This window comes from Theobroma cacao, chromosome 4 (genome assembly GCF_053813885.1).
Source record: "Theobroma cacao isolate CCN51 chromosome 4, ASM5381388v1, whole genome shotgun sequence".
Classification (NCBI taxonomy): Eukaryota; Viridiplantae; Streptophyta; class Magnoliopsida; order Malvales; family Malvaceae; genus Theobroma; species Theobroma cacao.
In genome coordinates this window covers 37317306-37332416 of record NC_142642.1, presented here as the reverse complement: position 1 = coordinate 37332416, position 15111 = coordinate 37317306, and the positions used below count along the sequence as shown (strand labels likewise).

Genomic DNA, 15111 nt, shown 5'->3' with positions numbered 1-15111 from the left:
TGTACGGGCAAAAAGCAAAGGATAAAAGATGAGATCCAGTTGCTTAACTCCTATATAGGAAGTGCAACCATCTTTTATTAGCATAAAATTGTCTTTCTTTGTGTTGTTCTTTTGATGAGAAAACAGAGTTGTTCTTATCTTTTTAGATTAAACACTTCTCCATCCTTTGAAGGGAATTAGGAACCACCAAGCCAAGCCTTGGGATCCAATAGGATCAAGATTTGATATCTTAGGAATTGCCTCAAGTTTAATCGACCTGGAAATCTTAAATGGTGAATAATTTGGGAATATAGTGGCTAGTTGGTCCCAAAAAACAAACACAAGTTACTACCTTAGAAAAACAATTCTACTGCATCCTTGCAACCTGCACTATTAGTGGTGATTACACAGGCCCACTAGCCCCAAGTGCCAAGTTTTGTTGGAAGTTTTGGCACTTCAAGACTTTGACCAGGTCCTTGAGTTGGGCCTGAAAGAGAATGGGTTTTGTTCATTACTACTCTCGAGGCTTGATATCAATTACCCACATCATCAAACAATTCTCTTTGATACCAGATGGTATTGGGTGATGGGGATGGGTTTGCTTGGGTTCCAACCCAAGCCTACAAGCCTCACAAATCGTCCTGAGACCTGATACTTGGTAAATTCAGGCTACAGTTTTTCCTCTTGGAACACCCAAGAAATAAAAGTACCCATCCAGAAAATGCCTTAGATTCTAACTAGAATGGGCCATGGTCATACATTTATTTTGCACACACTTTCATAATGGAAGAGTATCAGTTAATGGGGACTAAGGAAGTAAAAGGAATTATAAATTACACAAACCAACACCAAGCTCAGAATCTCTTAAATGGATAACAAGAAATAATACAATCATGGCAATGATGTTCTACACACAACCTGTAAATAACTGCCATCATCCATAAGTGAACTCCAAAAAGTCGCCTCCTACATCATATGCAAGCACTGGCTACAATAACTAATTCCTCCTAAACTGTACAGCAAAGCAGACTTACTGATATGAGATGAAAAATTTACATAGAAAGCATAACATCTAACTATAATCGCCATAACACAACAAACAATGCTGCTGCTTGATGCTAGAATTTCCATGTCCTATCTGGATCATGAAACTGGAAACCCTGAGCATCAGCTTCATCTATATGAATCAAGCAACCATAGCCATCAACAACACTGAGATTATCACCCAATGACCATTTCCTAGAAGCTTCAAGCCAGCTGAGAAAAATAGAAAGCAATTATTTAAAATTATTGATATAGCAATTTATGTATATCCCAAAATAAAAAACGATATGGAGAATTTATTTCAATCATTAAATCAGAACTGTGAAAACAGACCTACACTAAGTAAATTAGTCCTTAAGTGGCTTGTGTCTTTAGAAAGAAAATCTTTGCATGATGGGTGAAATTATGATAAAATGTTCTTAAAATTCAGAAAAAGAAGTATTTTTTTCTCCAGTTCTTAAAACTCAGGAGATGGAGAGTGCAAAGATGCTGCTTTCTAAGATGACCATGAAATTCCCATATCTTTAAAAGGAGAAGTAAAGGGTTTTTTGGTTTTTTTTTTTTTGTTTTTTTGATTGGGGGAAGGAGATTCAAGCCTTGCTTTTTAGGCACGGGATCATGCACCAACCAATAAATTAAATGCTTGGATACAGAGAGAAGTAAAAGGTTGAACTACATCATTGTTGCCCGACTATTATTCTTTCAGAAAGCATTTGAAACACATTTAAATCTATATAAGAGCATCATTATATGATGATTTTGTTTTGGCAACAGAAAAAGGAAAAAAATCTATGTGCCTGGTTTTACCTTGATTCAAATCACTTTGAGACAATGTTGGTGCAGTGGAAGTAGACTTATTTGACATTGAGATCCCAAGGTTTGAGCAATCCACTCCAATTGCACCTAAAATCACAAGTTCAAACTCAATTAGCAATTTCTTTCAGAAAACCAAATGGAACATAGTACTTTACCAACGTAATTAACACTACATCAAAACAAGAAATCCTATATTTTACAGCCACCTCCAGATTCAACTTAACTATTCATAGGAGTGTGTTCTTACATTCTCTGTAGCATGGGAAGGCAGAGACATTAAAAAGATTAAAATAACCCTCCGAACATTTGCAATCATATGTAAATGGTGATGTCTTGTTGCATGACCCGCCTCCGCAGTTAGTCCAGCTGCAGACTGTGAAACCATGACAAAGTGCATTAGCATTAACAAAATGATATCAAATGACCAAATAGAAAGCCTAAATGGTACATATTCTTACTATCAAGGATAGACTCATTCGCTTTGGCTGCCTTTTCTTGCACAGGGGAGGTAGCTGCTGCACAAGCAGAATTTAGTGTACCTAAAAACACCGAATTGTCAGCATCATCAAAATGCAAAGCAATGAAATGATTTAATAACTCTTATTTAACAAATGTAAAATCTTAATCGATCACATCTTCAGATCAGCAATCTAACTTTTTCAAAAGAAGATTAAACTTTTCAATCTTTGACTCAGCTAAGATATTAAAATCACATATTGACAAGTGTTTAGTACCCCTTGTTCAAGAAAGGTCCTCACCACGACATAATCTTGAGAGGATTTGGGTGTGATTAGCATCCATCACCAAATTGAATTAAAATATTCATTTTCTATCTTCCTTCTATTTGTTCACATCATATTTTATTGCTTTTCTCATTGTCAAATCTAATCTAGCTTTTGTCTCCTTAGCAAGACATCTAGTCCAAAATTAAAGCTACCACTATTCTTAGCCACAAAGAAGGAAGAGCAAAGAAAGGGGGGTGAATCGATGGCTCTAAAACAACAACCTAACCGCCTTCACATGATGTAGCTGGGGGTTAATCTATGGTTCTATCCAATCTTTCTGAGTTCCCCACAACAACCCCAAGACCACTTCTAATGTCCAAAAAGCTCCTTAGATAGCCTGACCAAGTTAATGCAAAAGTCACAAAACATTCATGATTTGATTATATGTACAAACCATGACCAATAACTTAAAAACAGAGTACATGTATGAATGAAAAGAGGTAATTTTCAAAGATGAACATGTGCCTTAAAAGCAAGAGAAAGGCAGAGCTTAATTACAGTTAGGAACAATGCAGGGGAGAAACTTGAGATGATCATCATTGTCAGCCCGAGTTTGTTTCCAATTAAGATCACAGTCACACCTATAATAAGGAAATGTTCCATTTAAAGACGGCCTGCATTTTCCTCTTCCACATTCCACTTCTTTGCATACATCATCTGCAGCAAGGGAAAAAAAAAAAAAAACCCAAACAAAACATGCTCAAAACTCTTAAAAATCACAAACAAGAAACACCAAAGTTAATAACAAAGCTCAAAGATCTCAAAACCATTAGTTTGTAAGCCAAAAGCAAAAGACCAAAGACTACAAGGGAAAGTAACAAACCAAACACGGGAGACAAAAGTGGAGATAAAAAGTCACTTTCAGCAATCTTAAGATGCAGAACAAGAAGGATTGCAATAAAAGCAACGGTTCTAAGAGAAGCCATGTCTAGAGCATGCAAGGATAGAAGATGATGATGATAGAAAGATGGAGAGAGAGAGAGAGAGAGAGAGAGAGAGAGAGTGAAACTGGGTGGTCGGGTTTTTTTATTGAGTTCCAAGCAGCCGGAAGAGTTTGAAAAATGTAAGTGGACGGTGCTTTGATTGTTGGAGGTTGTAGTGTTTTACGTGGCGTGGACTCAGCTAAACTCAGTTGTTGTTAGTTGGAGGTTCGAAGCTTGATTTATCTACGGCAGTTTTCATTTTACAATGGGAAAGATTTGCAAAATATAGCCGTCCATTCATTTATAAAAATTTTAGACATGATATTTAAAAGTATAAAAATCTTTTTATTTAAAATAAAATTATAAAAATTTAATTAAATGTAATAAAAGATTTTATTTAAAATTTTTTAAAAAATATTATGCCAAAATTTATTTTCAAATTTTAAACTAGTATTGTTCATGAATTTGAGTCATTATTGGACTTATTTTCTAGACCCTTTAATTAACATAGTTCTTTTTAATATTTGTCACACTGATTTATGATGTTTTTAATAATAAGATATTCCATGATTTTTTTATTAAAAAACTAATACTAGAATTTGGCGTGTGGCTTGAGTTGGTATTTTTCGTAAAGAATTATATATTAATTAATGAGTCAATTGTTCATGTATGTATCCTCAATGCTATTTATCTTAAATGAAAATATTGTTTTTTTTTTTAAAAAAAACTCTAATGCTAGTGTTTAATTTAATATTCTTTGTCAATATTTGAATTTAATGATTTTTGATAATAAGGTTTAATTTTAACCTTTTGTGAGGTTATAGTGCAAGCCAAGGCTTGACTTCATAACTACTAATCATCATTATCACAATTCCAAATCATAGAATGTGACATCAAATTCATCTTGTTCAAAAAAAAAAAGTTGTTATTCAATAATAACCAAAAATAAATTTTCCAAATTTCTTTTTAGAGATGTTTGTTCAATTTCATGAGAATATAAATATTTTTTTATTTTACTCTTTTTTCTAAAAAAAAATAAAGAATTGAGATTGAATTTGGAATCTCATATTAAATAAATACGGGTCATTAAATAATTTATTTTTTTTACTTGAGACAGACGTAAGTTTTTTTATATATATATAAGAAAGAATAAAAATTTATCATTTTATTGTCGAGTTTGAATTTTTTTTTATATTACTTGCAAAAGAAGATACAAAGAATCATAATTTTGTTTGAACTTTGAATATAGAAAAGCATTGTCTTCAATCATATGCCTAATAAATGACTTTCGGCTGCCCAACCGACGAGAGCAGAATGGGAAGGGTCTTGAAGACATGTGCATGATTCACAGGTGAACTGCATTTATCGATAGGATTAGCCATTTTGGGTTTTGAAGGTATGACTTTCTGCTGCCCAACCTAAGAGAGCTAAATGGGAAGGTCTGTCTTGAAGACATGTGCATGATGATTCACAGATGAACTGCATTTATCAATGGAATCAGCCATTTCGGTTCTGAAGGTATGGTTTCTGGAAAGATGCCATCTAAAATGTTGGTGCAACCTTACCAATAAATACCCTTTTGCCATAGACTTTGGATCAGACTCTCTTCAATGCTTATTAATTGTGTTCCCATTATCAGTATGCTTAGCAGCTAACACTAGTCACGATCTGTTTTGGTACTCTTCAATGAATGATTCACGCCACCCACAAAAAGTCAAAGGAAATAACTAAATATCCTTTTGCCTCTCTGTATTTGGATTCTTCTTCTTGACAGGTCAGAAAGTTCATTTCATTTCCGTAGTTAACTTCCCTCAGGCATTAGGGATTTAGAATAACCGGGCCTCATGAACATTTTGATTTGCAGGAGTCAGCCCAATACATAGTGGGCCTAATTAGCTCGTGTCTAGGGCTCTAACCTCTAGGCTATTCAATACATATCTGGGGCAGCGAAAACAGTGTTGTGGCCTTTGGGTTCAGTGTAAGGCCGGACATAGCCTGATGGAGCTGCAGACTGATTGCCACGCTTTCCAACTATGTACATTCATTGTGGGTCTTTGATGAAACAGTTTGCATGTATTCCTAGCTGAAAAGGTGTGAAAGTAACACTCGTCCAATCCATTTGGTTAGAAACTTTCTTGGGAATTACTTAATTGGTTTTTGTCGACTAGTTCAACACGGTTCATGTTGGGATTGTGAAGGCCAAAATGCAATTGCATTGGAAATTGAAGGACAATGAAAGATTTTCGGGGACCACAGGCTTCCTGTTAAGCGGAACAGTGAGCACTCAGTGAATGTGGTAATAAAGAAGTAGCTGAAGAATCCAATCTCACTGATGACAGATCTGAATTTGTACTGTCCCTCAAGGCCTATTTGGACAGGCTTAGTTGATTTGGTACAAAAAGCGTGCAATTTAATTGATTGATGGGCTGATAGCAAATGCAAGTCGGTAGGAAGGTGAAGCAAATATGAAGACCATTTTAAACTGGACCACAAGTTTTGTACACGGTTACCATTTTCTCAGCCCAAGGTTAAAATCCAAACGGTCCAAAACCTTGATGTTGCTGCTATTCTTCCTTAGAATTCAACAATATTTATTTATATATTTTTTTAATTAAAGAAAGAGATTTAAATTTTACTTTTTAGGTAGGACATCATGCATTAATTAATTAGTTAAATATTCTAATACAATTTTTATTTATGTACTTGTTTTGAGAGTTGTGACATTTGATAAGATTAATTAGGGAACTCTTGTTGCCCTTTACAAGATTGTGGATGGGCACGGAAAATATTGTGTTCTTTTACTTGATAATTCAAGGTAAAAAAAAAAAAAATTACTGCATTCAAAGTCAGAAAATGGCTTTGGCTTTGGGATCAACAATGTTCACCTCGAGGATTGTGGGATATTTGAAGGTAAATAAGTAGTATAGTAAATTTGGGCCTTTGGAGTCAAAATCCGACATGATCCAAGCGCATCGGAATATAAGGATCAATGGTGCAAGATGTTGACCTCTCAGCACAATCCTCATACAAAAACATTTCCTGGAATTCATTTTCATACCTACTGTGGTCCATGAACAGAGCAAGCATGACAGACGGATGCCAAGAGGTTGAAAACACAACCTTTCCAACAAGAAAAATTCCTATTATTCCAACAACAATATGAAGTCAAACTAGTACAAAGATTTTCATGAGATTATATGTACAAGCAAAAATTATATTGATCTATTTAATATATATATATATATATATATATATATATATATATATATGACATATTAAGTAGAAAATATCAACTAATAAATTAAATAAATCAACATAAAATTAAATATTATGTAAAATTAAACGATAAAAATTTGAAGCTTATTTTATTATTCAATATGCCATTCATTTCCATTAATTTGTGTACTAATATATTTTTAGTGTACAAGAACTTTGTATTTGACTATTTTTTTTTATTATAAACTAAAAAGAACTAGTATTCCAATTTTTTTTTTAGTAACAAAATTGCTAGTGAATTAGAATAAGGAAGTTCACTTGAAATAATTATGAGTTTACATGATATCTAGTTAAAATGAACACATGATACATTTATATAAATTCTATTGTCAGTGTATAAGATAATAATATTTAAATTTAAAATGCTGGATCAAGTATAAGAATAGAGATCTTTCTGAGAAAAGAAATTTGACCACTTGAGGGTTCTCCCCAGTTAGGAAGGCCACATGAAAATGAAGAGGACAAGCTCAATGGTGAAATAGGAAAAATATGGTTCCTCATGCCGGAAATGCCCAAAGTGCACATGAGAAGGAACCATCCTATAGACAGTGAGAAAATGCAAACAAAAAGGAGAAGAGTACCTATCCTCAATCAATGAATCTTTTCACATGCATGTTGAAAATCTTTTTATTCTTTTCCCCAGTCCATGTGATTGAGAACTTAAACAATGTAAGCATGCAACACTCACATTTTAATAATGGATTCTCCTTACCACTTTGATATATATATATCTTTCACTGTACATATGTAAACAATTCATAGTGTAATTTAAGACAGATAACACAATCAATAATTTGATTCATATTGCCTGATCTGACAAAATATCTTTAAATGGATTTGGATTAACTTCTTGTTCATAATTTATGAAATTGAGATAGGATCTTAAATAATTACATATCTTTGCTGGTTCTCATGTTTCACATCTTCTAAAATAATAAATACATAAATCAGGATTATCATAAATTTTAAAGACAATTGTCATAGATGTTTCACCATATTATTTATCCCATACCTTCCTTCGCTCCCAAGCCCAAAGAGGAAAAGAAAACCAAATCTTTTATCTATCATGTTTTTTGTACTGCTAAATCTTTATCCTTCAATGTGGGGTATCCCGAAATTATTTTTGGGACGCCCTAAATATGAGTTTCGGTTCATGAATCATGATTCTTTGTTTTGTTCCGATTAATGGTAAAGGTGCGGGCCTACAAAAATTGGATGCTAATTTCTAATAATGTGCTTATACACATCTTCCAATTTAAACCATATTAAGCTAAAATCAATTCCTAGTGAAATAAAGTTTCTTGTTTTTAGTTACTTCCTTGATGTGAAATAATAGAAAGTTTGTTTAGCTTTGCTTAATATGTATAATAGTTTATTATTAATAAAGGTTGTTAAAGCAAGCAGATATGAGCCAGAGTTACCTCTTTTTCGCAGATGATAGTTTATTATTTGCTACAGTTGACAGTAGGGAAAGAGAAAGGTTGAAGCACATGCTGGAGAAATAATGGAATGGCTTCGGGCAGAAGATCAAGCTTGTTTATCAGTCGTAACAAAGGTGAATTGCACAAAAAAGACGTCAAGAATGCGATCTCCTTGCTAATTTAAAAATAACTTATTAAAAAAAATTTTTGTGTAAAATTTTTTTTTCGTAAAATATTGTATAAAAAATTTAATATTTTTAACTATTTAGATAAACTGTTGAAAACATTTTTTAATGTTTGGATCATTGGTGAAATATATTTTTCATCATTAGTGATGAGTTATTTGGGTATTAAAATGATAAATAGAAAAAATTAGGAGTGAAAATGAAAATAAGAAAAATTAATAATGATATTTTCTAAATATTTAACCACATATTGTAATGAAAGTACGTTCTAATTTTTAAAAAGATTTTCATCTCATTATTTTTTTACCATAACATTATAAAAATATCAACATTCATCAATTTGAGTAAAACATTCAAAATCTATATTTGTAAATATGTATTTATCAAATAACGATTATTAAATATTTTTTGTTATAATTATTAGTAAGATTTATTTATTTATAAATAAAAATATTAAATTGTATTGAGTGATTTTATTAAAAAATATTTTTTTAATTTTAATAGTATTGAATAGTTTAAATATTAATATTTTAATTAAAATTATATATTAATATTTTTAATTTTTTAATATTTTAAATTAAATATTAACATTCATCAAATCTATATTATTTAATATAACAACATCTTTTTATTTTTTGAAAAATGTCTTACAACTCTCAAAGGTGTAAGACATTTTACGTGATTAATGGATATTTTTCTATTAACTGATAAAATATTTTACATTTGAAATCAATTTTTCATTACAAATCTTAAAAATGTTTTCCAAAAATATTTTATGTAAGAACAAAACTGACCCTATATCATGTATTCCAATCCAGAGAAATAGTTAAAGCTACTACACCGGTGGGAAAGGGTCTTAAATGTGCTTATAGGGTTCCATGGGACAAGATCAATATAAAGCAGCAAGGATAAAGCCAAAAGTCTTCATCAAGTTGATTCTACAAGCAATCCCAACTTGTGCTATGAACTGCTTCTTGCTGCCAAAATCGTTGTGTCAGGAATTTAACAGCATGTTAAGCAATTATTGGTGTACTCAAGGCCATTTATGCTCTGCCACTTAATAAACTTGGATACCTAGGTATACTAGTTTAGCATTACGGCTTCAAAGGGATACATTGAATACAAATTACTTGGTAATGAAGGAAATTTTACTTGTGAAAAGTGACCTGGAAAAGAGAAAGTTAAATGTGGAGAAAAGTTGCCTTCAGTATGGAGAAGAAGAGGAATCAATGATGCATGCCATAGAAGATTGTTCTTTAGCGAACGCAGTGTGGGAGCAACTAAACTTCAAATGGAGCAGCGACAGCAACGGTTTTTTGAATGTTGCAGAACTGGTTGCATTAGGTGGCATGTAAAGGACAGCAAAACCGCTTTGATTTATTTCTTGTAGCTGCTTGGGATATTTGGTCCAGCCGAATTGGTGAACTGCAATGGTGATCAGTGGAAAGGCCCTCACACAGCAACAAATTTTGCCAAGAATTACTTGAAATGAAGCTGCTCATGCATTAGCTAAGTGTGGGATGAATGAGGGGGAAGATGTCTACTGCAAAGAAGATTGCCCTCATCTTCTGTTGTTCATTATTATTGATAATTGTAATCTAATTTCTTGAATTAATGAAATTATTTTATCTTAAGAAAGTGGGTAAATTTTACATAATAATTACATATCATTTTTTTTTAAAATTTCAGAATATTTGCATCATTTTTACAAATAATATCTCTAACATACTTAAAAAAAAAAGCTTTAAAGGGACTTTCTCGTTTAACCACGTGTCAATTTTAGAAAATATATAAAAAGGTTGAACAACACTATTAAAAGAGGCCTGAAATTGTTCACAAAGATTGTAAGGTATGGACTCTGCACGAATCGTATGCGTGAGTGTCTTATATTTAACTTGTGTAAAACGCACGAGTCATACTCTAATATAAGTGAATGCAAATTCCCTACGCCGACCTTGTGTTTCCTTTTCTGCATTCTATATTAAGTTAGTAATTAGAAATATCAATTAAAAAGAAGTAATTTGTCTTTATTTATTATTTATAGAAACAAACACAAGTTTCTATCGATTACAAGAACTAAAATTATTATTACCTCTTTTCTGTACGAGAATAACAATTGTTAATATCCCCAAAAAACAAAAGGGAACCATGCATGCTTGTGATCTTCTAATAATTGAACGAAGAGGGATTGAGAGACTGGAATTGAAAAACTGAGGATCCCACAGTGTTTCCCTGGATACAGGACCTATTCAAAATGGGGGATCATATAAACACACCATGTGAGTGCCAACTAATCCTTCCATATTATAAAAGTATATTTCTATATAAATTGTACATTAATTGTGCATGTACAGTGGCTAAGATTGGTCCAAATCACATTATTTCATTGTTCATATATGAGCCCCCAGAGAGGTTTGGACAACTGTTTTTGTTGTACTTGTATACTAGTATGTCTTACTATTTTTTGACTCATAAAAGTTTGTTATTTTTTTTGCAATTTTAAATGGCATATATGCAGATAATAAATTAATTTTATAATTATTTTTCTTTTTAATGAGGTCAACAGAAAATTTTCCTTGCAATGTTTTTCATGATCCCATTGAGTAGGATAGACTTTCCACATTGAGTTTCTGATTTCTATGGGTTTTGCTTCTGCAGCAGCAATGTTTGTTCATTTTTTTAACTACCTAAAGGTAACAGACTCCCCAAAACAGAAATCTATTACTTGTGGAGTAAATAATAAGACTCACCATGATTAATTTCCTTGAGGGGGTTGGGGGGGGGGGGGGGGGGTCATAAATTAATGGACACAATCAGCAATTTTCAAAACATTCTGAAAGCTTTAAACACTTGAATCTACAGAAATATATTGATGGGAACTACATAAAGAAACACACTTCAGTTTTTGATTGTTGTGCAGAGAGATAGGCTGGCAGCTAGTTAATTTTCTTACAGCAGCTTTAATGTTGTTATGGTAAGAGCTCTCAGTGTCAGTAAACACCCCAAATAAAATTCCTAATCAATCAGCTACACCTATTTAGTGGTCCTCTACAGTGGGAAAATTCAAATTCCAAGCTAAACAGGACAGTTATTTGCAAACTACCCCTTGTCTCCCCAACAACTGTTTTATCAAGCCTCGATCACATCCCAATGTCTCCAGTGCAGTGGTATAAATCTATTGGACCCACAGCTTTCTGGAATGAGGAAAGGATAAAAAGAGCTGGTGAGAAGATGACTTCTTACAGGGTCTTGGTATCAACAAGGTTAAATTCACTTTCCTAGGGACCATGACAGAAAACTTGATGCAAAAGACGAGAGGATACTGCAACCGCTGGGATGTAAATAAGCATGTGCTCATCCAACAAGCAATCCAAGCTACTCTACTCTGTACATTTTCTCAGTGGAGCCCACAATCCCCACAAAGGTTTTCCAGGTTCTAAAAATCCAAGACCCCAAAAATAGACCTCAAGTGGACAGATCTCCCACCCTGAAACGAGTATTTTACACGGATTCTGCATGTTCTCGACCCATTTTCACATGGTTTCTGAGATGTCCCATTCCATGTTAACCAGGACATAGTTACCATAACACCCTTGAAAATTATATCAGACAGTTTTTAACTGCAAGGACAAAATGGGTTGCTGAAGAAGTTTAAACAGCTAAGGAATCTCACCATTAATCTTCCAGGATGGTGGCAAGTGGCTTGCCAAGGCAGCTTCCTCCTTCCTTCTTTACCCATCATTGAGGGCTTACCTAATGAGCATTACCCAATCATCCTCCGAAAGTGGTAGTTACATCACTGAAGGAATAATGAAGCAGTTAGATTAGGCTGTCAAAAAAGACAAAAAAAACTGCAATTAAGATCTGCTTTAACAAGAAAGCCCATTACATGTTGAAAGCTACTTATCCGATATAGCCTAGGGGATCTATATATCACTTGTTGCTGTCTTCTTTCTATGATCCTCTGTGATGCAATGGTGGACTAGAAGAGTCTTATACAGGGATGGGGAAGACAGGAAAATGGCTTAAAAGCTTCTTGACAGGCAAGAAAGATAAGGAGAAAGAAAAAGGAAAATACACAAGCAATCAGAATTCTTCAGTTGCCCCCGAGAATCCAACTACTCCCATTTCAATCCCACCAACAACTCCTAAAGAAAAAAGAAGATGGAGTTTTCGGAGATCTTCAGCTGGAGCAACCCCTACAAAGGACTTGAATTCTACAGAACAAGTTGCCACTCCACCACCTTCAGTGGAGGCCACCTTGGACAATGGGGATGAACAGAAAAAGCATGCCATGGCTGTGGCAGTGGCTACAGCAGCTGCTGCTGACGCTGCTGTGGCAGCTGCACAGGCTGCAGCTGCTGTGATCCGCTTAACTGCTGCTGCCAATGAGAAAGCCAGCGCAGCTGAAGAGGCTGCTGCCATAAAAATTCAATCTGTCTTTCGATCATATTTGGTATGTAACTTCTGAAGTGTCCACGAATTTTTTTTGTAGCTAATGTATCTAATTTCAAGTTAAAAGACATATTATGAGATATGATATTTGCAAGTCGTTTCATTGGTGTTATAACAGGCTAGAAAAGCATTGAATGCATTAAAAGGACTAGTAAAGTTACAGGCGCTGGTAAGGGGTCACCTGGTGAGAAAACAGGCCACAGCTACTCTCCGATGCATGCAGGCATTGGTTACAGCACAAGCCAGAGCTCGAGCTCAGAGGATTCGGATGGTTGAAGAATCAAATCCTGCTAGCCAGAGACAATCACCCCACAGAAGGTCAACACCAGATCACAGGTTCAGGCATGCATATCATGTACGTTTCTCCTTTGCCTTTCAAGGAGTTTTCTTGCTATCATCTGATATTGAATATCTCAAAAAGAACTTGTTTCGTTTCTTCTTTCTATCCTGGAATATATTCCATCAACAATTTGTGGCAAAAAGTATGCCAAACTTACCAGGGATTTCATCAATTTCAATTTTGAAAGAGCAGTCATAGTTAATTAGTACTAATGCCAAAACCAAAAGCCAAACAAAACAGTTTACTACTGGCTCCGGGCGTAAAAGAGAAGCAGCAGAGGAGTATTTCATTTCACCTGTTAAACGACCGTTTTTTATTCTTATACAATTTGATTTGCAACATGGGTTTTTCTGCATGTAGGAGATTGATAGAGGAATGGAAGAAAACATTAAGATTGTAGAGATGGATCTTGGTGATTTAAAGGGAAGTTTGAAGAGTAGAAATAGCTATTCACACTATCCTCAAGCAGAACGAGTAGTGGAACATAGATTCTCAACTCATTATTCCTCAAATCATGCATACTCGAAGCAAGACAATTATCAGGTATCTCCAGCACCATCAGCTTTGACTGACATGAGCCCCAGGGCCTGCAGTGGTCATTTTGAGGACTATTCTTTCAGCACAGCACAAAGCAGCCCCCCATACTATTCAGCTATCTCAAAACCTGATCCATCAAAACTTCCTTTTGCATTTCCAAGGCCTGAATATGCAGAGTCTGTGTCATATGACTACCCCTTATTCCCCAATTACATGGCTAACACAGAATCTTCAAGAGCCAAAGTCAGATCACAAAGTGCACCAAAGTCAAGGCCAGATTCATTTGAAAGGCAACCAAGCAGGCGAAGGGCATCGATTGAAGGCAGAAATGTCCCAAGGGCGGTAAGGATGCAGCGGTCATCTTCACACGTTGGAGCCACTGCTCAAAACTACCAATACCCCTGGTCAATAAAACTTGATAGATCAGCAGTATCCCTTAAAGACAGTGAGTGTGGATCCACCAGTACAGTACTCACAAACACCAACTACTGCAGATCCCTCGTTGCATATGATGTGAGTATGAAATTACAAAACAATATTAACAGAATTTCAGATTTAAGTAAATATAAAGAATGCGTGAATTCAGCTTCATTTACATTATTAATTTGGTTGATTTCTGTGGCTGCAGCCTCATGGAGATAGGTACTAATAGCATATCTCTCTTACCATTGGGACAGACATAGAGTGTGGCTCAACTCAACTGAAAAAAAGTAGATCTAAATCAAATAAATAGTGCAAGCTGCGATGGGAGAAGCCAAAGAAACTGACATCTACGATTAATGTAGAAGCTGCTATGATGGCCTGACAAATTTTCACTCCTGATTTCAAAGTTGAGCACTGTTTGAACACCCCTCCCCTCCCCTTTCCCCTGTGTAGAAACGTTTTTGTTCTTTGCTTTTGATGTTTCGAACATGAGTTGATTGAATGTCTTCCTTTGGCAAACCATTGAGGAAACTGACCTGCAAGAATTGCAGGGCTCAGCTTTACTGATTTAGTAATGATATGTCAATAGAAATTCATGGTGTGATTTATTCCCTCATAATAACTTATTACTCTAATTTAGTTCAATCAGAGATTTACTACTTCTTTGCCACAAAAATCCAGGATCCCCCTTTATCTCTTTTTCTGAGAATTAAACCTAAACTTCCACCCTATATACTCTCGAACGTCATTTAAGAGATTGCCTGCAGATTTTCTGTTCCCCACAATGATAGTAAGTTTCCAGAAGCACCAGCTTCATGTTATGCTTTAAATAAGAATTTCTTTTTTTGAAGAACAAACATACACCTTCGTATAACTTCAACAGCTCAATCCATACAAGGAGTTCTATAACTGAACAAAATCTTCAAA

At 34.4% G+C, this 15111-nt stretch overlaps 2 protein-coding genes across 2 annotated transcripts; one reads left to right on the top strand and one right to left on the bottom strand.

Moving 5' to 3' along the window:
- Nucleotides 1-812: 812 nt before the first annotated feature.
- LOC18603046 (neurogenic locus notch-like protein) lies at nt 813-3708 on the bottom strand. The gene is made up of 6 exons (XM_007034787.3): nt 3448-3708; nt 3123-3281; nt 2298-2378; nt 2087-2212; nt 1831-1926; nt 813-1236 (listed from the first exon to the last, which is right to left on the bottom strand). The coding sequence occupies exons 1-6, from the start codon at nt 3548-3550 to the stop codon at nt 1166-1168; spliced, it is 636 nt and encodes a 211-aa protein (XP_007034849.1). The 5' UTR covers nt 3551-3708; the 3' UTR covers nt 813-1165.
- Nucleotides 3709-12189: 8481 nt separating this feature from the next.
- LOC18603043 (protein IQ-DOMAIN 19-like) lies at nt 12190-14806 on the top strand. Its single transcript, XM_007034784.3, has 4 exons — nt 12190-12885; nt 13003-13239; nt 13585-14274; nt 14390-14806. Exons 1-4 carry the CDS (start codon nt 12433-12435, stop codon nt 14408-14410), a joined length of 1401 nt encoding a protein of 466 aa, XP_007034846.3. The 5' UTR covers nt 12190-12432; the 3' UTR covers nt 14411-14806.
- The last annotated feature ends 305 nt before the right edge of the window (nt 14807-15111 follow it).

Coding starts and splice junctions, on each gene's coding strand:
- LOC18603043 (XM_007034784.3), top strand. CDS start 12,433: ATGGGGAAGACAGGAAAATGGCTTAAAAGCTTCTTGACAGGCAAGAAA. Junction 12,886..13,002: donor CTGTCTTTCGATCATATTTG/GTATGTAACTTC, acceptor GTGTTATAACAG/GCTAGAAAAGCATTGAATGC. Junction 13,240..13,584: donor GGTTCAGGCATGCATATCAT/GTACGTTTCTCC, acceptor TTCTGCATGTAG/GAGATTGATAGAGGAATGGA.
- LOC18603046 (XM_007034787.3), bottom strand. CDS start 3,550: ATGGCTTCTCTTAGAACCGTTGCTTTTATTGCAATCCTTCTTGTTCTG. Junction 3,282..3,447: donor ACTTTTGTCTCCCGTGTTTG/GTTTGTTACTTT, acceptor CCCTTGCTGCAG/ATGATGTATGCAAAGAAGTG. Junction 2,379..3,122: donor CCCCTGCATTGTTCCTAACT/GTAATTAAGCTC, acceptor CGGTGTTTTTAG/GTACACTAAATTCTGCTTGT.